The following is a 24,388-nucleotide window of genomic DNA, read 5'->3' on the forward strand; positions in this document are numbered from 1 at the left end:
CAGTTGAGGTAAGTGTAAAACAGTAATAAGCTTGAATGCTGAACTATCGCTCACAATGACATGACTTGTAAAATAGTTCACAATCACTTAAGCATAATCATGAAATAATCATCAAAACAGGTTGCTTTACATGGACACTTTATTCAGCGTGACAAATAGTTCCAAATGCCAAACTATACTTTTAAGCAGTGGTAATTATACTCAAATATACACTCTTAAAACGAATGTGTTCCCTATCTGGATGCAAGTTGTGTTGTTTTTAACACATTTGTTTTAAGAGTGTAAAGAGAGATTAGAGCAGTAGTTTAGCAACATGAATACAAAACAAACCTTCATAATGTAAGAACTGACCTCTCTGGACTGCTCATGCACAATTTGACACCTCTAACCACCCTGCTGCTTAACGCCCTTTCCTATCACATACACACACACACATGCACACACACACACACACACACACACACACACACACACACACACACCACACACAAAATCCCCCAGACTGACAATTTTACACTGCTTTGGCAAAAAAACATTAAAAAAACAGTTAAAACAACAATGTTATCGCAACTTAATTGTATCAGGTGTCTGCTCATCAACAGGTAATTCCTGACCTATCCGAGTTCTTTCCCATTCCTTTTTTTCAAACAGCGCTCATCATCAGGTAAGTCCAGATCTATTCTATTTGAGTACAGGGTTCTTTTCCCAGCTCCCCAGTTAAACAGAGACATTTTTTTGCTGTTGTTATTTCTTTGTTATTTATTTGAGTGTTCTGGCCCTGGGTGTGTTGAGAGTAAGGAATCACTGCTTGTTGCTGTTGTACAGTGAGGCCTTGGTGTAGCTGAAGACATCTGAGGGAGTGGACAGTTCGTCCGAGTCGCACTGGCCACAGCACTGGCATGGACGCAGAGCCTTCCGGAAGGTGTTGCGGAACTCGCGCGAAGCGAGGTAGTAAACAAAGGGGTCCACGCAGCAGTTGAGGCTGTTGATGCCATGAGTGAGCTTGTAGTAGGGATAGAGGCTGTGCTCTTGGGAACGGAATAACAAGTGCAGGATCTGGAGAAGTATGTTGGGCAGGTAAAACAGGACAAAGCTCACTGCAGCTATGGAGCACATGACCCACGCGTAACGACGCGAGTAGTCCTCGACGTCCGTTTGCGGTGAGTTGTGAAGCCCTCGCGTCACAGCCACGTAGCATGCCACGAGGATGACCAGCGGAAAAGCATAGAAGAGAAGGAAGACCGCGCCGAAATATGTGTACGTGAGTGGTTTGGTGCCGAAGGTTCCGCGTGGGATCACATCGAAGCAGGTGGTCAGGTTGAGCTGCTCCACACGGAGTGTCAGGTCGTGGCGCATCATGGGCGTCTGCACGACCAGCACAAGGCCCCAGATCAGCAGGCACACCAGGCCGGCGCGCAACGGCGTGCACCAGTGCTTGCTCTTCATAGGATGTACCACGCCCAGGTAGCGCTCCACAGCGATAGCGCAGGTGATAAGGACAGAGCATTGCATGCTGCAGTGGAACGTCACTGTGGTGAAGCCGCACGCCTCTGCACCAAAGTTCCAGTCATTGCCCGAGAAATGGTAGAACACCTGGAAAATAATTTTTTAAAAGATTTTTTCAAAAATTTTATCCTAATGGCTAATGAAAGGGACCCTTAAAACTGGGTGCCCTTAGACATTGATATCATTACAAAAGAAAAGTAGACACACAATGTTTCATGATATTTTTGTGTATTTCGATCCAAGAAGTGTGTGGCAAGGCAAGGCTTCAGTACCTGGAGTGGCAGAGATATGCTGTACAGGAGGTCGGCCATCGAGAGATTGATGGCAAAGATGATGGTGGAGGTTTTCCGCTTGGTGTAAAAGCAGAGGAGGATGAAGCAGACTAAATTACATGGGGTGCTGACCAGGATCACGAGCAGGTAGATTACTGGGAGAACCATAGTGGTGAGCGGACTGCCCAGATCCTGCAGAGTGTTGTTGTCCACATTATGGGCCACCGAGAGGTTCATCCTGATCAGTTGTACTGGGACCAAATTTTGAGTAATGGTGGTAGAAACTGCAGATCAATTCTGATTGAGAAAAATGACAGAACACAAAATAATCAGATACTGTTTGAACAGATCATCCAGAAGTTATTTTGCTCCCTACTAATGTTGACACCTTCAACTTGAACTTCTGTGACTGAACACTTGATCAGCATAACAACCACCTCTCACCCTGGTTGAAGTTGTAAGAAATCTTGTGTGAGCATGTTTGCCTCTTTGCCCTAGTTGTGCTGCTTGTCAGTATAATACAAGACAAATTTGCTGTTATCTCTTGTGGAGTTCCTCTTGTGGATTTCCCACCATTCCTAACGATAGTCTCAAAAACAGATTTCAGTTGGGGGTTGAAGGGGGTTTCCAAGCACTTTCGAATGCGCACGTTGAGATCTGACACAACTCTGTGCTCCATGGCTCAAAGCACATTGTGGGTATTTTGAGGAAATGTATCAGACTCTCCCCTCAGCCAATGCACCAATCAAAATGCCAGCCATATGTCAGTGTTCACCAGCATTAGCATTGTACTCACAAGGGAAATTCACGTGTCATTTCACAACACACAAGTCATTTGCGGAAATGCAACGACAGAATTTGAAATAAGCATGCTGAGTTATGAAAGTTAGAACATGGCAACAGAGAGGGAACTGCTTCTTAAACAAATCTAATATATTTTTTAGATAGTGACAAAATCACTGAATTTATTTTTATGATACAATAAAAGACAACCAACTACAACAAAAACAATATCTACCCCCAACCCATATGAAATAAAATATTTGTACCTCAGATTTTGTGATTCAGATACTGAACCATAACAATGTGTACAATAACATGTATAGTAAATCAACATAGACGCAATGCACAGTATAGTTTGTGGTGATTCGAGAGGAACTGTATTGCTTAGATTGCTTAGCTGTTAAAACACAAAATTCTGTCAACCATACACATTAAAAAAAAAAAAAAAAGAATGATGAAAAATGAGTCCTTACCATTTCATGATCACAAAGTAAAAAATACTTTCCACTTGAAAAAAAATTAACTAACCTATCACATTAACACCTCTTTTTCAAAGGCATTCTTCAAAGACAGGAAGCAAATCTACCACGTTTCAATCCAACTTCACAATGCTACCCCAGCATAGAATGGCAGGGACGCTGCATAATGCAACCACACCCCCTTGCCAGTTTCTATAGTGATGTGGAAAATAAGTCATCACTTACATATTGCTGTATTATAGTGACAAAAGGGACAGAACCTTAATATTACATCAACACAAGTACAGGGATTGTGATACAAGAATTAATTTTAGTGACCACATGTGCCATACAAAACACCTTAGGATGCATAAAACCCTCTTGCATGTGAATAGCATTGTGGGAACCTTGTCAGCAAGATCTCATTTAATTAGGCTATTGATTGAATTGACATTGTTGTTAAAATCTATATTCTCCTTATTATAGTCTGACCAACATTTTAATTTGTTCCCTGTTAAATTTAAGTATTATATTGTTTTGTATTTGTATGTTGCTTTGGACAAAAGCGTATCTATAACCATAACCATCTCATTGTTGGATAAGCAAGAATACTATGTGGCAATACACAAAACAGCAGTGTGTGCCCTTCTTTTTGCACTTAAAACACTTTTGCACTTTGCACTCATGTGGGTTTGGCACCCCTTGTTATTTCCTCTCTCTCACCCTGGAACACAAGCAGGCTGTTGGCTAAAAGAGGATTTTGTTGCTGAGGCAACCAGGCTCTGGAACTACACAAAAGCAAATATTCACCTGATACATATTCTAATTGTTGAGGAACCACAAGGAAGTTATTGTACAAGTCAAAGATACTAGAGCAACTGCCTTTCAAAGGGAATTCAAACATGTGTCTGGAGAACTCATACAGTAGAGTATCAGTGTTGCCTTGGAAGGTATGGTATTACTTTACTTGAAGGTATCTACATAAGAGTTATGTCATGACACATGAATCCTAACCCTAACCTCTAACCCTAACCTCTAACCCTATAGACCTAACCCTAACCCTAACTTGTCATGACAAACACCGAATGACTGAAGCGTTATGTTATACGTTTATGACTTGTTTATAATGTATATGACACATTCATAACAGTGACATGCCACTCTTATGTAGATACCTTTAAAGTGCCCATATTATGACTATTTTTCAACAAGTTAAAATAGGTCTATGAGTTCCAGAAAACATGTTTCTGAAGTTGTTTACTGGAAATAGCTTGTAGGAAAAGATTCCCACCTACCTCTATTATACTCTTTTTCAGTCCCTTTCAAAGTGTGCTGTTTCTGCTGCTCATTACATATTAATGAGCTGCTGCTCACTTACCCACGCCCCACTCCATTAACTGTTACCAGGGTCATTCGTGCCAAATCAACAAATGCCTCCAGCCTCGCCTGACCATCTTGGCTTTGCTTCATACTTTATGTCAATAATGCTAAATATTACCCAACAACTACTGTGCAAAGGTTTAAGCTTGTATCTACATTATTTTCTGAGATATGGAGGTTTAAAAAACAGTTGAACTCTAAACTCAAAATCCCCTAACATCTACTACACCTTCGTTTTAGTTAGGCTACATAACTGCATCTTCTCAGATGAAGCACTGTGATATTATCTTGGTCAATAATTGCCAATTCGATTATTTAGCGTCCATGTAAACAAGTCGGTTAAAATCTTTAATCAGATTCATTTTAATTGGATTTAAATAAAAATGTCCATGCAAACGTGGCTATTGATTCCATTGGGAAAGACAGCTAGATGCTAGTCACACGTTACATATTGATTCACAGGTTCACAAAAGTCACTTTTGATAAAAATGTCATTTGTGATCTGACGTAGATAATGATGCTAACGATAATGATGGCATATCCAACAGTTACATGTGTCCCTTTGTTTGAATCAGCTCATACCTTCCGTTACACTTTATTTAAGGTATCTACATAAGAGTGGCATGACACTGTTATGAATGTGTCATATACATTATAAACAAGTCATAAACGTATAACATAACGCTTCAGTCATTAAGTGTCATTAAAGTGCACTTGGACCTATGTAAATCTTTGTGAATAAAGTGACAGGAAAGCACTAAGCAGTTCACAATGCACTGTCTCTGAATGCACTCTGTGTTACGACGCCTTTTGTTTTGTCATTTTGGTTTCATTTAGTTGTGGTTATGTACGCGCAGCATATGAAAGTGAGCGAGAGGTGAGAGAACATTTGACGCACATCCTAAATGGGCGGACATAAATGTTCCATTGACACAGAGGGTCGCTGTCATGACAAATGTCACTCTCATAAGAAGTTAAGAAGTTGTTGAGGGACACTACAGGTGAGATTAAAATGAGCGGAGATACAGGTGGGTGGGGCTAGGCTAGAAATCCGGGGCTATGTTGCGGCCGCTCATCTTATCTCACACCTGCATGTCAGGTCTTCATAGTTGTTACCATATTATTACCGGGGCTGTGGGGAGTGAAAGTGAGGGGCTGCGATCGCACATTCTAGGCTGCTGGAGGAGGTAGCAAAGAATTAAGTGATATCATGTCCTTTTCACAGCTCACAGTAAACCAGTGTTCGAATTATACCGTGAGCTTCGGGGGGTACTATTTCAACAAAATGATACATCGCCTCATTAAACCTCTCCCGTGTCAGTATATCTATGGAACTCCTCCTATGGCGTGTTATTGTAGGCCTGATTTTTAAGCTAAGCAGCACGCAAGAATTAAGTGATATCATGCCCTTTTTACAGCTCACAGTAAATTACATTACATAATCATGTTCCAGATCATCTTGTGGCATATACACCTCTTCCTGTCAATGTTGACATACTCACTTCCTTTCCAATTCACAGTTTCATCAGTCTGATGTTTTACAAAGAAAGTCTCATCTACCCACTCAGTTTCATCCACCCACTCATAATGTTGTATTGCATTTTATTTGTTTTTTTATCCATGTTAGCACATCAACCAACTTCTTATCTTGTTCTGCTTTCATTTACCCCAAATCTGTAGTCAAGCATAACAAGCATTTGCATTCCCTTGATGACACACACAGAGGTTGCTGGTACAGTAACACAGGTTGGTATCTCTAAAATTCCAATTTTCAACCCTGTAAATAGAAGCATGGGAGGTAAAAGAAAGATATTGTAATATAATTGTGTTATAGGTGAGAAGCCAGTCTCATCATCTCTTAGACTGCAAATTATACATGTGTGTATTAATTTATATGACATGTGGTATTGCTGACAATGGTTCAAATATCACCTCTGTAGATTAAATTAGTGTTTTTCATCATGGTAGTATTACTGTGCTATCTAACACTGTCATCACATACTGTAGGTCAAATCACATTACTTGAACTGCAAGACTTTCATTAAAATGCTGGTCAAAGTATAAAGTCTGAAGTCTACATGTTTACTAACTATGCAACATCTATGCAAATTCAATACCGTGAGAAAGATCCCAAGCACAGCGGTGGGTCAGCTGAAAGCTGTCTCATGCCATGTGATGCTGTTAGTTCATGCACAATAACTCAGGCTTCTGCTACAATACTGAATGAATGAATGGCTATTTTTATATTACCTTGTCTACATTATACTTTACTCTCCTATTTGTCCATATTATTTTTGCTGGTCTCTAGACCTTATTCTTGCACTGTTGCACTGTTGGACTAATGTTGGACTACTTTTGGCACCTTCACCATGACACTCACTTTCTTGAGCACCTTGCCATGCACACATAACTAAAGGACTATGGTTGGATTACTTTTTGCACGTTCACCATGACACTCACTCCCTTGAGCACCTTACCAGTCCCGGCCCTGTCATGTTTATGACACATTCATGACAGTCATGTCACTCTTGTGTAGATACCTTCAAGTAAAGTGTACCCTAACTTTTATCAAAGCATCAAACTGAAACCGCACAAGCACATGGCAATGGCAAACTTCCTTTTTATAACATTATGAAGAACCTTTGATCAACATTCGCTTGTGGTTCATATCTAAAACCCAGTTGCTCTTTGACAAATCAGACTTTGCTCAAACAAATGTACTTTAGTAGATGACAGTGAATGAAACATGCTATCTAAATGGAAAGGTTCTAATGAAAAGTTCTAGACTGTGGTATAAAGGACACCTGTGATTGTGATTAATCAAGGGGATATGAAAATGTGAAAACAGAACAAAAAATGGTGGCTTCCTCAATCATTACCTTACTATGAACTTTAAGTATTTGTGGAAATGTAACCTATAACCTGCCTTTCAACAGGTGGCACCGCAGATTTTGTTAATGTTTCTCCAGCTCATGCTGGCCTGAGTGTATACACACACAAACAATCACACACACACACACACACACACACATGAACACACGTGCGCACACACACAATCACACACACACACACACACACACACACACACACACACACACACACACACAGTTACATTATAGCATGTCAATGTTGAAATCAAAATAATGTCAGTGATAAGTCACACATAAACTTACCACTGCCACTGTTAAGCTGTCTCTTCACTCTTCTGATCAAGACTTGACTTGACCGTTGGCTGAGTCAGTTGTGATTTCCTTCCTACATCCCTTGTGAAACATTTTTGAGCAAGCTTTTCAGTTTTTGATGATTCTCATAGTGACAAACATTTGTGTTGCTTTGAAACACCCTGGTCTACTGTGAATGAAATGAACCACCAAGATATCCTAAAGGATAATCAAACATAATGTAGTGTATACAGAGTATATGGAAACCTTACAGTCCAACGACTGTAATATCCTGGGCAATAAACTTATGACTGTAATTAAATACTTGTGGTTGTTGCTGGGACTATGTTCAGAGAGACTAAAGTGAGCAACCAGACATAAGCATTGTGTTTGACCAACCTGCCCGGACTCGAGCCTGTAACTTGTAGCACCATCGGACCAGGAGACGGGTGTGCTAGCAAGGGAGCTAACAGTGCATCACTTACTAGCACGCAATATTGTTTTGAATCATTACATATTAACAGTTATCTGCTGTAGAAAATAAATGTTAAAATTGGATGAATATTTCACTGACCACAACACAAACAAACAAACACACACACACACACAGTGATGATTTTCTGGACACATGCTAGTGATGCCCACAACAGAGCAACAATGTTAACCCTAGACATGAATTAGTCCCATCCTGCAGTTGTAAAGGGTTACTCTTCAACAGGAAGCAGGGTCTGGCCCTCACCATGACTCATCAGAAATGAATAGCAGCGACCAGCATCAGGAGTGACACAGTAAATCACAGAGAATCTCCCTCACACACTGACCCCCGCACCTGGCTATGCTCCATCCACACAATGCCAACGCCAGGAACAAAAGCATCATCACTTCCTAATCAGTAGTCATAAGACGCAATATATAACAAGTAATAATATTATCAAGCCAGGCAGGTATTCCTAATATATGTCTGCCCAACCTTCGAAACTCCAGCAAAACAAAGCCATCTTACCCACACTGTGAAAAACATTAGGGCCCCGAAACATAACCCAGTCAAAGTCTGTTTGCTTTGACTGAGTTCAGTTGTGTCAACATGTCAAGTCTATTACACATTTCGTCCCCTTAGAATTATAGGGTTCTATCTACGTTCTGAGTAGTTCTGAGATATTGAGCTTCAAAGTCTTAGAATTCCATAGACTTATACTGATAAGTGGCACAAACCTCTTCAGATATAATGTCCAAAAATGTATACAACTACAAGAAACACCTCACCTCATCTTCTTAAGGTGTCACAGAATAAGAATATGTAAATAACTAAATTTTGACAAAAATGTCAGATAGAACCTTATAATTCTAAGGGGACGATTTGGCGCTAAACTACAAACAAGGCACAAATTTAATCCAGATGAGGGACAGATTATAAATCCATGCCAGGCCTGGGTCCAGTTCAGAGTAAGCTGGTGTCTCACTGCACCTGGAAGCCAATCTGAGTTATGCAAGTTATTCAACACTAAGGTATGAGCTACACCAGGCGCGTAACTGAAGCGTTCCGTTCGCGACGCGTAAAATCCATTTTAGATGAATGGTCTATTTTTTTCGAACGTACGCCCCACTGTCACGTCTGGTGTAGCCACTTCCATTGATTATAATGGAAGCTAGTTGTTGCAGCAGACGCAACGCGAACGGAACGCTTCAGTTACGCGCCTGGTGTAGCTCAGCCCTAAGACAGAAAGAATATTTATGGAGAGGGGAAAAAAGAATAAAGAGGCTGATAGGACTGATTATGTTAGGTAAGACAATTGCTTCTTATCACTTGCAGATAATGGTTGAAAAGAATTAATACATAAACACACTCTCAATAAAAAACATGTATCAGTTATGGATATGTTTAATTACATAAGGAGAACAATAATACATCATTCAGTTAAGAAACATTATAAATAAATGTTTTGTAGCGTTACACCTCTAAACACTAGTACACATTCTGGCAATATGTATGGAGATGAATGGAAAAGAATGAGAGATAACTAAAAGGCATTCCTAGCTGGAAATCCTATGAGGAGACTTTGTGTCAACAGTTATCCGACATCAAACACACCAGGTGATCCACACACAAGCTGAGGCAGCGATGACAAACACCCCCCCCGACAGGTGCGTCCCCGATCCTGCAGCAAATTCTGAATTATGAGGGCCAGACACATCTGAAAGCATTGAGCTAATTTAGTTTACTTTTATTTTTACACTTTTTACAAAATAATTTTTGATCATTATTATTATTATTATTATTAGTAGTAGTAGTAGTAGTAGTGTGTTCTATGCTGTAGGGTAAATATTACAGTTAAGCCAACTTGTGAAATTGTAAGACGGATGATTATGACCATGCTCCTCTAAAGTGCATTGTGTTTCTAAATAAAACATAGCCTTACTCTTAGGCAATGTATGTATTGATAGAAGTATACTATACCTAAGAGTAGCACTGATGACTTGATTTCTGTCCAAAATGTGGCTTCATCCTTGACCACTGTTGCCCTGATTAAAAAAAAACATTAAATTAGAGTAGCCACCCTGTGTAACTACTTTATACAAGTCCACACTAAGCAGAATGCACCAGTGTTCTCCCCAGACACACAAATGCAACCAACCTCGATATGGACCTTGGTTTAGTTTAGTCTCTTGGTATTCTGGCTTTGTAGCCTAGAAATCTAGATGAACCCTAGCGGCAGCAAACTCTCCGTTGGCTTGTGAGCTCGAAAAATTAACTCTCTAGCTCTGAACTTCTATCAGTCCAATCAAATCGTGTATAGAGTCGTTAGGCGGGCTTAACATAATGATTGCTGGCAGAGTTGCAACGGTTTGGCTTGAATTCCCTGCTACTTGAAAACAAATAAAATAATGTTGCCGTTGGCGAACAGTGTGACACAAGTTAAGCTTTTATTAAAGTTGGCAAAAGTTTGAACTAGCCAACTAGCTCCGCTGGTGGGAAACGCATGGGACTCATAGCACTGTCCTATTGCGTGCAGAGGGAATTTGAAAGACAACCGATTATCCCGCCCCTCGGACTGAGCACTGCGAACGGTGAGTGCCCAGACCCTACATTTTTAATGTGGGTCTGGCTCGTCAGACTACTGGCTTTGTTTAATTCTGCATTACAGCGTAAGCCTCGTCCTCTTACCAGAACTGCAGCACCTGTGGAGCACCTGTGCTGGGCGGCAGCCAGGAGAAAATCAGCTCCCTGCCGTCCTTCTCTCTTCTGGAATTATGAGTCACCGCACTGGTTGCACCTGAGCCGCACTAGCTTTCCCATAAGAAGGCATTCCAACAGTTAGACAGTTATGTAGTGATACAGTCATTGTACAATACAGGGTAATCATAAAGAAATTTAAATTAATACATTTTGATTTTGTGAACAGGGTGCTGACATTCAACACATTTAAAAACACAATGATTCTGTGAACAGGGTGGTTACATTCAAAACATATTTAAAAATCCAGAATGGTTATGTGAATAGGGTGTTTACATTCAAAGTCTTCACATGTGATGGGAGGTTTATCCAGCTCCCAACTACAGCAGAGATGTTTGGAGTGCGGGCTTGCAACAGGATTCCCCTGTATTTCTCTGAGGATCCAATATACACTGCTCAGAGATATAAAAATAAAATAATCACTGAAGGGCTCTCTTAAGAGCCAGTCTAGTGATTATTTGAGATCACATGGTGATATAAAGCTTTTCTCGATCGCTAAGATGCACTTAATAAAACTGGGATCCACTTGATCTTTATCTTCACCTTATTACAATAATATTAATTGGGTGCTTTGGAAGCTATGCAGAAATTATAGCACCTTATTTAACAATTTTGCTGACACGAATCACAACGACACACACACAAAAAAAAACATAGCCTTTATGAATTGTGTCAATATCTATAAAACACGATGTATTGACCTCATTGGCCATTCACAGCAAAAACAATACATGAACGCATGCTATGACCGACACATAGATAAGGAATTTGCGCTTTAAAAGTCTTATTGTTCATGGTGCCATTTGTGCTTAGACTATTTAAACATCTGTTTAAACTATTGACCTTTTATGGTTTTATTTAATATTATTCTTCACTTTTGTTTATGTAAAACACATTAAATTACCCCTATGTATGAAATACACTATAAATAAACTTGCCTTGCCTTAGACAAATGCAATAAGAAGACACAAGCACAAAATTACCTTTAACTATTTCCCCATAGCGGTAAGTTGAGCCATTGATCTGGAGGGTGTAAGGCGAGCCTGTGTTCTGAGGTCCAACACTGTGCTTGGGCAGCATAGAGGCACATGCGCTGGAAGGCGATCCATTTGGATATGCATTCATACAGCTTCCAAAAGTACACACCAGAAACCAGACAAATATAAAATGTTCCGATCTTTCCTTTTTCTTTGGAGCCATGTTCACAGACTCCTGACTGGCACGGCACTCTTGTAGTATCCTACATGCCTAAGCCCTTTTTTTCTCACCGATGCATGCCAGGAAAGACACACCTGGTTGTGCAGGATCAAAAAAAAGGTTGATACTGTAACTGGACACTACAGTCTGCTGCTTGCCTGTAAGTAAAACAGTGGGTATCAACTGAGCCTACTTATGAAGCTTCTCTGCTGAAATACACACTTATTTTGACTAAAATAATTATTTGTATATGTATTTTTATACATAAGGTGTGATTCCCACCACTTACACACGTGTATATTTTTAACAATAATAATAATGATAAAATTGAGAACTTAAATAAAAATATAGCTGCAAGCAGCAATGTGGGGGCCAAGTAGTGCGCTATAGCAGGAATGGCGTTGCCATGGCATGAGCAAGCACTCACAGCAAGTGTTTGATTGCAATTGGATAAAGAATGGCTGAGAAATAAGCTCATTTACTTTGTTATAGTGCCCCTAGAGGCGAAAATTACACCAATGTCCTTGTGCGTTCTCACAGTCAGCTACCATGTCCCTGGACTTCATACACCAAAGAGTTGCTGAGATGTGAGCTAAATTTGTCTATTACAGCACCCCTAGAGGCCAAATGAGAACACTTTCCTTGCATGTCCTCACAATCAGCTACTTTCTCTCTGTATTAAGTTTGGACTTCATACATCAAAGCGTTGCTGAGATACAAGCTCACTTCCTGTATTGCAGCGCCCCCTATAGAGGCCAAATGATGCCAATTTCCTATTGAGTCATCACAATCAGATACCAAGTCCCTGTACCAAGTCTGGACTTCATACATCAAAGTGTTGCTGAGATACAAGCTCACTTCCTGTATTACAGCGCCCCCTGTAGAGGCCAAATAATGCTAATTTCCCAGTGCGTCCCCACAATCAGGTACCAAGTCTCTATACCAAGTTTGGACTTCATATATCAAAATGTTGCTGAGATACGAGTTCACTTCCTGTATTGCAGCGCCCCCTATAAAGGCCAAATGATGCCAATTTCCTAGTGCGTCCTCATAATCAGATACCAAGTTCCTGTACCAAGTTTGGACTTCATACATTAAAGCGTAGCCGAGATGTTAGCCCACTTCCTGTTAGGCGGCATCATAGCCATGTGTGATTGGCTGTCACGGGCAAATAAACTTGAAATTAAAAAAATTGACAAGTATCGTTTGTGCGGCTCGGTCAGAAGATCATCTCCGCCAAGTTCCTTGAAAATCGGATGAAATTTGTAACCGCTGAAACTTTTCATAGAGTTTGTATTAAATCCAATATGGCGGAGATCCAATATGGCGGAAAGTGACGGGATAGGGGTCGATGAACTCGGGATGGTCCAAGGATTCAGACACTACCTCAATTGTGAAAATCAGGCAAAAGAGTCAAGGATCACGCGCATGAACACATGTCCAGCATTGAACTGGTGGTGGCTAGAGCGTTCAATGTATATGCATAAAAAAATGCTGTGAGTGATTGGGACAGTGTCCTGACTAATGGTATCGAGTTTTGTTATGTTAACTCAAAGCGTCACGGAGATGTTAGTCCACTTCCTGTTTGGCGGCTTCGTCGCCGTATTTGATTGGCTGTTACAGGCAAACAAAAATGAAATTGAAAAATCTGGCAAGTATCCTTTGTGCGGCTCGGGCAGAAGATCATCTCTGCCAAGTTCCGTGAAAATCGGATGAAATTTGTAATCGCTGAAACTTTTCGTAGAGTTTAGACTAAATCCAATATGGCGGAGGTCCAATATTGCGGAAAGTGACGGGATAGGAGTCGATGAACTCGGGATGGTCCAGGGATTCCAACGGTGCCTGATATGTGAAAATCAGACGCACCGTTCAATGGTCACATGCGTGAATGCAATCCAGGTTCGACCCATTGGTGGCGCTAGAGTGTTGGGCATAGAGTTCTGGAAATTGGTGAGAGTAATCATGGGACAGTGCTGAATCAGTGTGCCAAATTTCATAACTTTAGACCCAGCGGTTCAATTTTCGGCCAGATTTTGACCTGTTGGTGGCGCTAGATGGCTCGGTTTAGAGGTCCGTAAATGAGTGTGAATGGTCAGTGGAGTGTCCCGAAACTTTCTGCCAAAAAATCTGCACTTTTTAGCCAGGCGTTCTATGGGCTGCCATAGACTCCAATGGCGGATGTATAATAATAATAATAGGAAAAGCTAGTAACTCAATGGGTGCCTTCGCAGCTTCGCTGCTTGGCCCCCAATGATGAGAAGATCGGACACAGGAATTAATTGACAACCTGGGCAAAAACCCTGACTGGAAAAAGTGTCTTTAGTCCAAAGTACAGTCTAATACAGACTCTTTATACAGACCTCTTTACACATCATTAGCATGAAGACACATGGCTTCTGAGGCCCACATGTGACACTAAACAACACACACAACACACAAATTATATACACACATTACATGCACATTTCCATCTAGTTTTATGCTTAACCTTTGTTTGGCTGTATCCCACTTTTAAACAGTTTTAAATCCACAAGTTTTGTCTACTTTTGCTTTTGACAAAAACAGGATCATCTCAAGGATAGACAAGAATGTGTCTGGTGACCATTGACTAGACCTCACATTTTTGCTTGTAGGCCTATATTGGATGTTCATTTTAATTTTGTCCCTCATGTTACTGTAACAGTAACAGCAGCCTCCGTCATATACCCGACTCGAGCCACACTGAAAGGACAACCTAGCTAGAGAAGAGAATGGGAGTATTCTTTCCTCTTGATGCAAGCAGTTCTGTGCAAAAATACATTGAAAAGATGGTTGGTGTTTTAAAAAGGAAGATATATTGTTATACATATAGACATAAAATAGTGTTTAAAAAAGGAAAGTGGAGGTTACGTGTGTACTTTAAAGTTGCACTCAGGGTTATCATTTATGTCAACATTAGCTTTTAACACATCATTAACAACATTAAACAGTGTAATAGTTAGTGTGATTGGAAAGGAAAATTGCATAATGTTATGTTTTCATTTCATAGGCCGTGTTTATACCAATGTGTGTGAGGTATTTCATGATAATTGATCGAAAACAACATCGAGGAATCATTTCCTCATGGTTTGAGTGTCTTGATGGTCGCTGAAGAATAAATTTTCTTTTGTTGATGTCGAGTGACCTCAACTGAAAGAGAGCTTCTTTAAATTACAAATGCAACACACTTATCACACCTTTCCGACAAGTATACAGACTCAAGGCCTGCATTTTTTCTGAAGGCACACACATTAAGGCAACTTGTCACATTTACTGTACTGTATATGTGAATGCACAAACCCTTATAAACTGATCAGAATGACTGATGTCATAAAAACTAATGTAAAGAGACAAAGAATATGAACATGATCAAAAATAAACCAATCATAAATATTCATCACAATAAACATCAGACTTGGAGGATTCATAATATTTTAATCATTTGTATCAATATTTTGATCCTGGTTATAACCAAACCTATCATCCTGATGATCCACCACCGGGGGGTATCTTTTTAAACACTGTTAATTTTCAGTATGGTCCGGAAATTTATATATATTCATCAGTTCTGTTCAGCTGTTCAAATGAATATACTTTTGTTCAAGGAAACATGAGAGTAAAAAATAGAGAGAGTAAAAATATTTGTATCAAATATGTGATGTTGGCTCCCATTCTGAGGTGTTATTCTTACAGGCAGAGAGTGACCTATGTGAGAGTTGCACTAGCTTTTGTCTACCAGCAGATGTCACTATTTGGTTCTGTGTAATGTACCAACAAATTCAACTTTTATTCACATTTTTAATTATTTTTCACAATTATTTTTTTTTTACAATACAACTATATTAGCCCCAAAATAATGGTTTCCATTCACCCCGACATTGTGATTTGAAATACAACTGCTGCTTTTAATTAAGGGTTTTAAAATTGAAAGTAAAACACCAACAAAATAAATAAAGATGTCAATTTCTTAAACGTTATATCTACCAAAGCATATTTGAAGGTCAGTACCATTGCTTCAGTGAGTGTGTTTGTTCCATTTCTTCAGTGCTTCATGTTTCTGTGATGCCCAGAGAGAAAGAGGGAGAGAGAGAGAAGTGAAGAGGAGAGAGAGAGAAGTGAAGAGGAGAGAGAGAGAAAGAGAGAGAGAGATTGTGCGCTCTATGTTGCAGTCCTGGTGTTAGGAAATCATTTGCATCTCAGCCATGTGACCACACTTTACAATGACTGCCTCCATGACTGGCGGCAAGGCACAAATGTGATGGATTGATTAGCTGTGCAGTGTTGTCGTGTGTGTGTGTGTGTGTGTGTGTGTGTGTGTGTGTGTGTGTGTGTGTGTGTGTGTGAGAGAGTGTCAGTGTGTGGGTATGTATGTGTGTGTGCATGTATTTACTGCTGTGTATGAGTGTATTTCTGTGTTTTTGTGAGTGTGTGAAAAAGAGAGAGAGAGAGAGAGAATGTGATTGTGTGTACGTTAGGTACTTCCACACTGTCAACGTAACAGATAACAAAGTTCAACAGATATTACAGACTAACTGTAAACTACCTTTGCGAGCAATTATGTAGCTATTTGTCTGTGTTGCAATATTTCTCCACTGTGATAATGATGACTGACCACTGAATACATGAATAATCTCTTCATCAGTTGTGCAGAAATAAAACTGTGTAATACATATTGATTGTTGCAAATTGTTATACTGTACATGATTCTGGCTAAAAATGTATTATGAAATCAGCCATAATGTCAATAATTATGTATCAGCCAAAATTATTTTAAAAAGACTTAAATGCACTCCGGAACAAATCCTAGTTCATTCTTTTCTGGTGAAAAGATGGGTAAAATCATGCTGAATGCACACAGCGAACTATAACAGAGTCACATGCTTGGCTCAGTGATGTATTGGTTGACATCATAATAACCACGGACGCAGCCCCCAGAGCCCAGTAAAGGAGATTTCTCATGCCGATTATCGGAGTAGCTGGTGAGACGATATCCTCCAAGGGCCCTCCGCAATTCATCAGTACAGGAAACAGATCAATGAGGATCACACACGCACGCATACACACACACACACACACACACACACTTAAGTGCAAACATATGCACACATGCATTCACACACACACACACACACACACAAAGAAAGAGAGAGAGATGGGCAATGTCCTATGGGACCTGTAAAGATCCATTAACATGGATGAATGTAATATTTTCATTAGGATGAGCTGATGCTCAGGGGCCCTCTAAAGAAGACCTGCTGGCATTGCAGTTATTCCTGCTGTTTCCCCCTCAGAGAAAAGACTCTGTAGTCTGGAACTAGAAACCTACTGTAACTATACTTTTAGTAACTGAAATTGCAGTTGCTCTGCTTTGAGGCCTGTATAGCTACATCGATGGATGTGTTTCTGGAGGAAATTAGGCTATGTTATATGAGGTGAGACTAAAGCAGTCTCTACACTCTGTGCACTGTGAGGGGGAGCCTCTAAAGAAACCTCTTTCATGTTTACGTACAGTAATTTGCAGTCATTCCCATCTTTATACCTGAGGGTATAATTATTAATATATTGGGGGCAGCCGTGGCCTACTGGTTAGCGCTTCGGACTTGTAACCGGAGGGTTGCCGATTCGAACCCCGACCAGTAGACACGGCTGAAGTGCCCTTGAGCAAGGCACCTAACCCTCTCACTGCTCCCCGAGTGCCGCTGTTGTAGCAGGCAGCTCACTGCGCCGAGATTAGTGTGTGCTTCACCTCACTGTGTGTTCACTGTGTGCTGAGTGTGTTTCACTAATTCACGGATTGGGATAAATGCAGAGACCAAATTTCCCTCACGGGATCAAAAGAGTATATATACTTATATACTTATACTTATATAAGTGATTTCAATGTTGGGGTGTGTGTGTGTGTGAGAGAGAGAGTGAGAGAGAGAGAGAGAGAATGTGCATAGAAATTATTTTCTTGCTTTCAGAAAATGCTTTGACCTTGTTCTAACAGCCTCCCACACCGTTGTGGAGAGCCTCTGCAGACATTGCTGTGATACCACAGAGCTTTGGCCTTTTCAAGAGAAAATCACAAACAAATGAATAGATGGATCTTCAGAATAAATACTGTAGTATTCTTCATTATGTGAAAGTGAATGACACGTTTGACTTCAAAAATGTCAGCATCACTTTGCCACATTGCCTTTACCCAAAGCCCTTTACATGCAGTGAAGTGTGGACCTCACTAACCACCACAAATGTGTAGCTTCAAATGGTCTTCTCTGAGCATTCTGCCTGTAGGAGTCTTATAATGATAGGTCATTATAAGAGGCATTAGCATATCATGCCAATGAGACATATACCTGAACAGTTTAATAAAAATAAAAAAACTGAAATATATTTTCACAACAATTAGGTCAAACGTAGTATTTAATCTAAAACCTGTAGAGCAGTCCACCACGACATAATTTTCGAGGAGACTAATGACACAACACTTCCAACAACACTTGCGACAATGCAACAACAGTATTGCAACAGTAAGCTGCAGATAGCCTAGCCTTCTTTCATCGTTATATTCCCTGGAGTTGGCCGGCCCACCGCCACAGCGAGGTGGATAGCGTAGCCAATGACCGCCGGAAGGAACCCGCAGGTGCCCTGATGGGCAGAAATCGGGCTCTGTCTGTGCATAGCATAATGCAGTAAGACAACAAATCTGCGGGAAGCGGTGATAACTTGTTGATTTTTGTCGACGGGCACCCACCGCGAACACGTCTAAGTTTCGTTGGCTTGGCAGACAGTCGTCCTCCTTAGGGATAGAATTGCAGCTGTTGCTCTGGAAAACAGCTGGAATCACACAGCGTTCGCTCTTTGAGGAATTCCAGGATGCTGGAGGAAATCGCAATGCTGTGATATCGCTGACCACGTCAATTACACAGGAGAGAAATCCTGCGCTTTCACAATATTTTGTCTGTCTCTACTCATATGTTATGGGCATCTCACTCGTGACGGTGTGCCAACCACGTGTCTACGTAATGGGAAGGCAATCTTTCGTCTCAACCCCTCCTCCTACATCTGTTTCCAACGCACAGGTCCAGTGCTACGTTGATGTATTTTTACCGGACGCACAACTCTTTTAGAGAAGGGTCGTTGGCAAAGCCACATCATACACATAAAAGAGAGCCGCGAGGACCGCATAAGGAAAACAAACTTAAGTCTGGCGGAATACTGACACCCGGAATTTTCAAAAGAGCCATGCAGTTTGAAAATGAAGACGTCAGCAGCTGAAAATTGATCTGTGCCCGGTTTTAAAGAATACCAACGTGACGCGACTTGATTTTGGCTATGTGTTTAGTTGGTACAACAGTAGCTGTCTCTGTATAGGATGCATCCTCCTCTGGCTCTCGACGCTGTGCAGATCCACCCTTTCCACGGAGCGACGAACTAATATGCAATGGTTTTCTGCTCTGAAATCCCTCGCGTTTTACCGTTATCCCGCTAGTTCTGTGTGTTTGTCGGCCACACACACACAACCGTGCGACAAATGCGATTTAAACAGTATATTTTGGTTACTGATAACCCGGGGAGGAGGCACTATTGGTAACCTGCCGGATAATAACATAACCTTCATCATAAAGTGCAACGAAATATTTCTCCACGTGAAGGAAAGCGCAGCGGACCCCGGGTTTCACCAGTTATTTTCTATGGTACAAGTGGTAGCTCCGGCCAGGAGAACTGATCCAATTGGGCTATTATGCAACCGCAAAGAGCTCTTCTCTATGAGGGTGTCTAGGCTGCTGGGTTGCTCTTCGCCCAAATCAATGTGGTTTCTTTGGAACATTTTCAGCAAAGGATCGCATATGCTGCAGTGTCTTTGTGGCAAGAGTCTTAAGAAAAACAAGAACCCAACTGGTAAGACCCCCGTGTGTTGTTTGCCTCCTGTGACTGCACTATTGTACAATGCTTACGGTGATGGTGTTAGATCTGCAATCGCATTTGTGCAGCAAGTGAGCGCATGGGGGGGAGGGGGGAGAAAAGGGGGAATAAGTTATCATCGCTGAGCCACTGTTGGCGAGCCAGGGCGCAGCATATCATGGCAACGAATAAAGAGCCCCTCTCTACCGTAGCCGCATGATCAGATCGCCCAACTTTTTTGTGCGGTTGGGTGCATGGTTTCGGTACATATGTTTAACTCTTGACTCCAGACGGTGGAATGCGGTATTCATTTTTTGTGTGGCTCTTCCCATTCAGGTTTTTAGTGCTGGGTTGCTGCAGTAGCACTTCTGCAACACTTCGGGGTTACAGACTGTCTACAGTAGACTATGGCACAGGCAACACACGCATTATCCCTTTGACTTCAATAGGACTAGACCGCCGGTTGATATCTGTTGATATTTTGCATCCTAACTGACGTTAATTGATAGTCACACAAGTAAACGATAATACAGGAACATGCTTTCTCCAACATGCAAATGGTTGATTTAAAATGCATGTGCTATACTATGGCATACTTTCAGTTCTTCATAACAAGCACACACATAAGGGAATACAGTGCTGATGCGTAAAACTGCATCGCAAGTGATCTCTAAATTATAGCCTACCCTATTGTCGCCAAGACAGATAGCCTTAACAGGTTGCTATTGAAATGCAAACGCAGATAAAAGGTAAAAAAGGTGAGGGTTTAGATTACAAAATCAATTTTAAGTCTACACTGTTCATTAGGCTCTAAGTTAATGTGGCCAAGCGACGTGCTGCTAAATAAGAAGCCTTGCTTCCCCATTCGACGTTGGCACTGCAGTGGAGGAGATCATAGCTTCTCCAGCACAGCTGACGCCGGGAGATCACCGAGCGACAAACCAGACCCCCACATTTTTTTGTCTATCCAGGTCGTTATTCGTTCAAATTGTAAATAAGAATGAATTCAGGAAAGCAAGGAGAGGGTCCCATGCCGCATATGAACGGCTCTGGTGGACAGATGGATGTTGAGGGAAAGCTGCGTCGGGCTCTCTCTCTCTCTCTCTCTCTCTGTATGTGTGTGTGGATGCTGAGTCCGTTTCTGCGGAAGCTCCCCCCTGGTCAGAATGTGCTGCAGTGAAATCGCTAACTTCCACAAGTAGCTCAGTGGGGGTTTACCATTACCGTGGTGAAATGGAACCCAGAGTAGCGGCAGTATTCTGCACTCAGTGCACATGTATGGGGCTTGGTTGTTGGCACTCTCATCCAGGGAAACCAGCTCTGTTTATAAGTAAGCTACACATAAGGCCATTCGACCACCAGTGGACTGTTACCAGCACCCCTTGTTGTTGTCTTTTTCTGTAGTTTTGTGCTCACGTAAGTGATGGCTCATTTGGGCCCTGACCTGGCGCATACCTGGGCCAGGTCTGGGCCAAAGCTTTTCCCATCTCCCCTCTACTCTCTGGTGCCACTTTGACTGCCACAGAGGTTAATGAGATCAGCATTAACTGTGATGGAAAGCACACTGCCAGTGACTGCACTGTTGTTTTATGTAAATACCTTGTTTGCATAACTGTCAAAACTGTGGCAAGCTTCAGCCACTGTACAGACTGCAGTGACTAGTCAGCACAATGAAAGTGAAAGTTAATTCATGAACAGACAGCAAGATATGCGGTTGACTGAGCTACCTATTTGGAAGACAGTGGTGGTACAATATGACTCAGTCAGGCCACATTATGTCATAACCACAACAGAGACCTGCTCTTCCTGTGTGTGTGTGTGTGTGTGTGTGTGTGTGTGTGTGTGTTCTCCACTCTCATCCTCTGGTGGTAGTATTTATTGTTGTAGTATCAATTGTTACCCGAGGTCTCCTCTGCAATGTAGCTTTAATGTTATTCCTCATTGTTGTAAGTCACTTTGAATAAAAGTGTCTCCTAAATCAATACATGTAAATCTGTGTGTGTCCGTGCGCGTGTGTGTGTGTGTGTGTGTATCTGTAATGTCTGCACATAGCAAAGGTATAAGAATGAGAATGCAAGGTATAGAAGGTATGCAGGGTTTTTGTAGAGCCATTTGTTTTATTGTGTGTGTGTGTGTGTGTGTGTGTGTGTGTGTGTGTGTGTGTGTGTGTGTTTGTGCTCATGGTATGCACGTGTGTGTTTGTAGTTTGGGTGAAAATGAGTGCACTGTCCAACGAGAGGCATCACTGCTCACATTAGACTTGTGGAGTCGAGGCTATTCTAAATCTGGTACGCAAGATAAAGACTCCCTCTGCACATCTGTCATGTGCTCTCTTGTGGAACCTTTAAGTATGTAATGAGGACAAAAGTCAAACACTCCTTTCTGCAGAGTTCAAGCATGCTGAGCCTTTCCAATACCATAACAATCCCAAAGAAGACAAGAGAAATGTTTTGGTTGTAGCACAGTTGCATAGGTGGTAGTTACTCTCACTTTCGTCATTTGAAGGTACTGTATGTCTTCAATTGCCTCTGCAGTAGGGTAATCCCACAGCATCAGCAGCATCATTGTCATTATGTAGACCTATTTTTGATATTATGTTTATATGTTTGTCAAGTCATGCAATTTCTGAATTCAAGTTGCAGATAGTAGTGAGATGTGTAGTAGCGTAAAGCCATTTGTGTGTGGCGTGTGTGTGAGCTCGTTCACATGCATGCGTGAGTGTTTCTACGTATGTCTGTGTGTGTGTCCGGGACAATGTTACAGTAGCTTTTCCACGTGCAGCATTTACTTAGAATGTGTTCCACTAAAGTCCTTCAACTCTGTGGTGTGACGTGCACTTCCAGTTTCACTAAAGGTCTGTCTGAAATGCCATGATGGGCCCACGCTTTGTGGACAGCCTATGGCACAGGTGCTGGTCCCCTGACCTGGATTGGAAGTGAGGAGAAGAATGAACACATGTACGCAATTTACTTAGAGCTGCCACGTGTCAGGCTGCCTTATACAATATCACTGAAAAGTCACCAAGTGGTTCTCTCATAGCAAAACAGTCACAACTGCTAGTGCTAGCTTCAGTGATGCAGTATTTCGCTGGTGTGCAGTCTCCTAAATGATGGGTTTGAGACTTGTGGAGCAGTGGACTGATTGATTTATGCCACAGCCATGCTAGGCAACTCAGATAGCAGCTCATTTCTGTACAAAGCAGTAAGAAGAGTTATAATACTGTATATTGGGTAGCAGTCTCGTCTGTCACTCACCACACAACAAAGTGAGAGTTTGCTAACTGAGACCAGGGAATATCCACTGCTCAACGAATATGTATTTCCAAGGGGTGCTACCAGTGGTGAAATTAAACTTAAAGGAGAAATCGATTTTACATGGACCTTGATCGCTAGACGTCGCCTACTGTCGATAGGAAAAAACACAACCAAAATCGGTGCTACCGAACTGGAGTAGCTGCAGCTAATGGTCAGTGCTCCCAGTGAGCTACAATGCTAGGTCTGGGGGCATTAGACCCTAGAATTAACGATATAAAGGTGCATAATACGTCCAAAAGAGAAACATTTCTGACCTGGAAATAGCCCAAGTGACGTTGCAAGGCCAGCCGAACCTTGTTAAAGGTACACTATGCAGTTTTAGGGATTTTTGGCGACAGTAGAGCTCCCCTTAGAGTCGCGATATATTTATATTGTACTCTGCTGTTGTAAATAGCAAACTTCTTGTGACTTATCCACCCTGTACGCAATGAAAATGCTTTTGTTGTGGAGGTGGGGGATTAACAACAGGCAAAAACTATCTCCAAAGAGTTTTATTTACTGACAAGGTAATGTTTCACAATTCTCGCAAGATTGGTTGGGCCGCCGTTGTTGAAGTTGCATGGCTGGTTTGGCAAAGTAAAAGGAACTCTCTCCACATATGGCTCTATATGTGCAGGAAAAGTCTTAGGTCCAAGATATTCCATGAATTCAACTCTTCAACTTTCCGATTTACTACTCTGCCGATTTACTGCTGCACTGTGCTATGCCGTCTCAAAAACTTGTATTCATGAGTTGAGAGGTGACGTAAGATTCGAGCATAGCCACCGCTCACGTTCAAATTGATAAATGCCATGATTTGCGTGGAGATGAGTGTATGTCTTTCTTACACCTGTTGTAGGTCATACGTTCGTTTCATAAATGAGGGTCATTTTGAGAAGTCATCTGATGACAGTGTAAGCCTGGCTTTAGATAAAACGCAAGCGCTGAGCGAGAGGTCAAGATTTAACATCATTAAAGTGCCATCCATCCTCGCTGGCGTCAAACAGCCTTTCACTTTTAATCAATGAGTCAACCCTTGATTGGTGAAGGACAGTCCTCAGCTTTCATCTGATCATTCTCTCCCAGCACGGGCCTTGAATTGTAGAGGTTAGCACATTGTGTCTACTGTTACCAATAGTGAGAGATATCCAGTTTGGTTCAATACAGCGAATACACAATGTGAATACACAATCTGTCGAGA

The 24,388-nt window shown here is 41.4% G+C and overlaps 2 protein-coding genes across 5 annotated transcripts in view; one reads left to right on the plus strand and one right to left on the minus strand.

The window, feature by feature from the left end:
- Window positions 1-121: 121 nt before the first annotated feature.
- Window positions 122-7,763, minus strand: LOC143142431 (P2Y purinoceptor 8-like). Of its 3 annotated transcripts, none has more exons than XM_076303301.1 (3): window positions 7,573-7,763; window positions 1,779-2,075; window positions 122-1,593 (listed from the first exon to the last, which is right to left on the minus strand). In XM_076303301.1, the coding sequence occupies exons 2-3, from the start codon at window positions 2,013-2,015 to the stop codon at window positions 802-804; spliced, it is 1,029 nt and encodes a 342-aa protein (XP_076159416.1). In that variant the 5' UTR covers window positions 2,016-2,075; window positions 7,573-7,763; the 3' UTR covers window positions 122-801. The 3 variants fall into 3 exon arrangements, with proteins under 3 accessions (XP_076159416.1, XP_076159414.1, XP_076159415.1); XM_076303299.1 differs by lacking the exon at window positions 7,573-7,763 and adding an exon at window positions 3,035-3,158; XM_076303300.1 differs by lacking the exon at window positions 7,573-7,763 and adding an exon at window positions 2,223-2,933.
- An 11,636-nt stretch (window positions 7,764-19,399) lies between these two features.
- The window catches only part of LOC143141974 (fibroblast growth factor 14), a 78,998-nt gene continuing 74,009 nt past the window's right edge, over window positions 19,400-24,388 (plus strand). For both annotated transcript variants that reach the window (XM_076302658.1, XM_076302659.1), the window contains exon 1: window positions 19,400-19,891. In XM_076302658.1, the coding sequence (XP_076158773.1) occupies window positions 19,429-19,891 (463 nt within the window). In that variant the 5' untranslated portion in view covers window positions 19,400-19,428. The remainder of the gene's footprint in view (window positions 19,892-24,388) is intronic.

This window comes from Alosa pseudoharengus, unplaced genomic scaffold (genome assembly GCF_046254945.1).
Source record: "Alosa pseudoharengus isolate Yale_2024_CS ecotype anadromous, Long Island Sound unplaced genomic scaffold, YU_APseudo_1.1 YU_APseudo_1.1_scf_24, whole genome shotgun sequence".
Classification (NCBI taxonomy): domain Eukaryota; kingdom Metazoa; phylum Chordata; class Actinopteri; order Clupeiformes; family Clupeidae; genus Alosa; species Alosa pseudoharengus.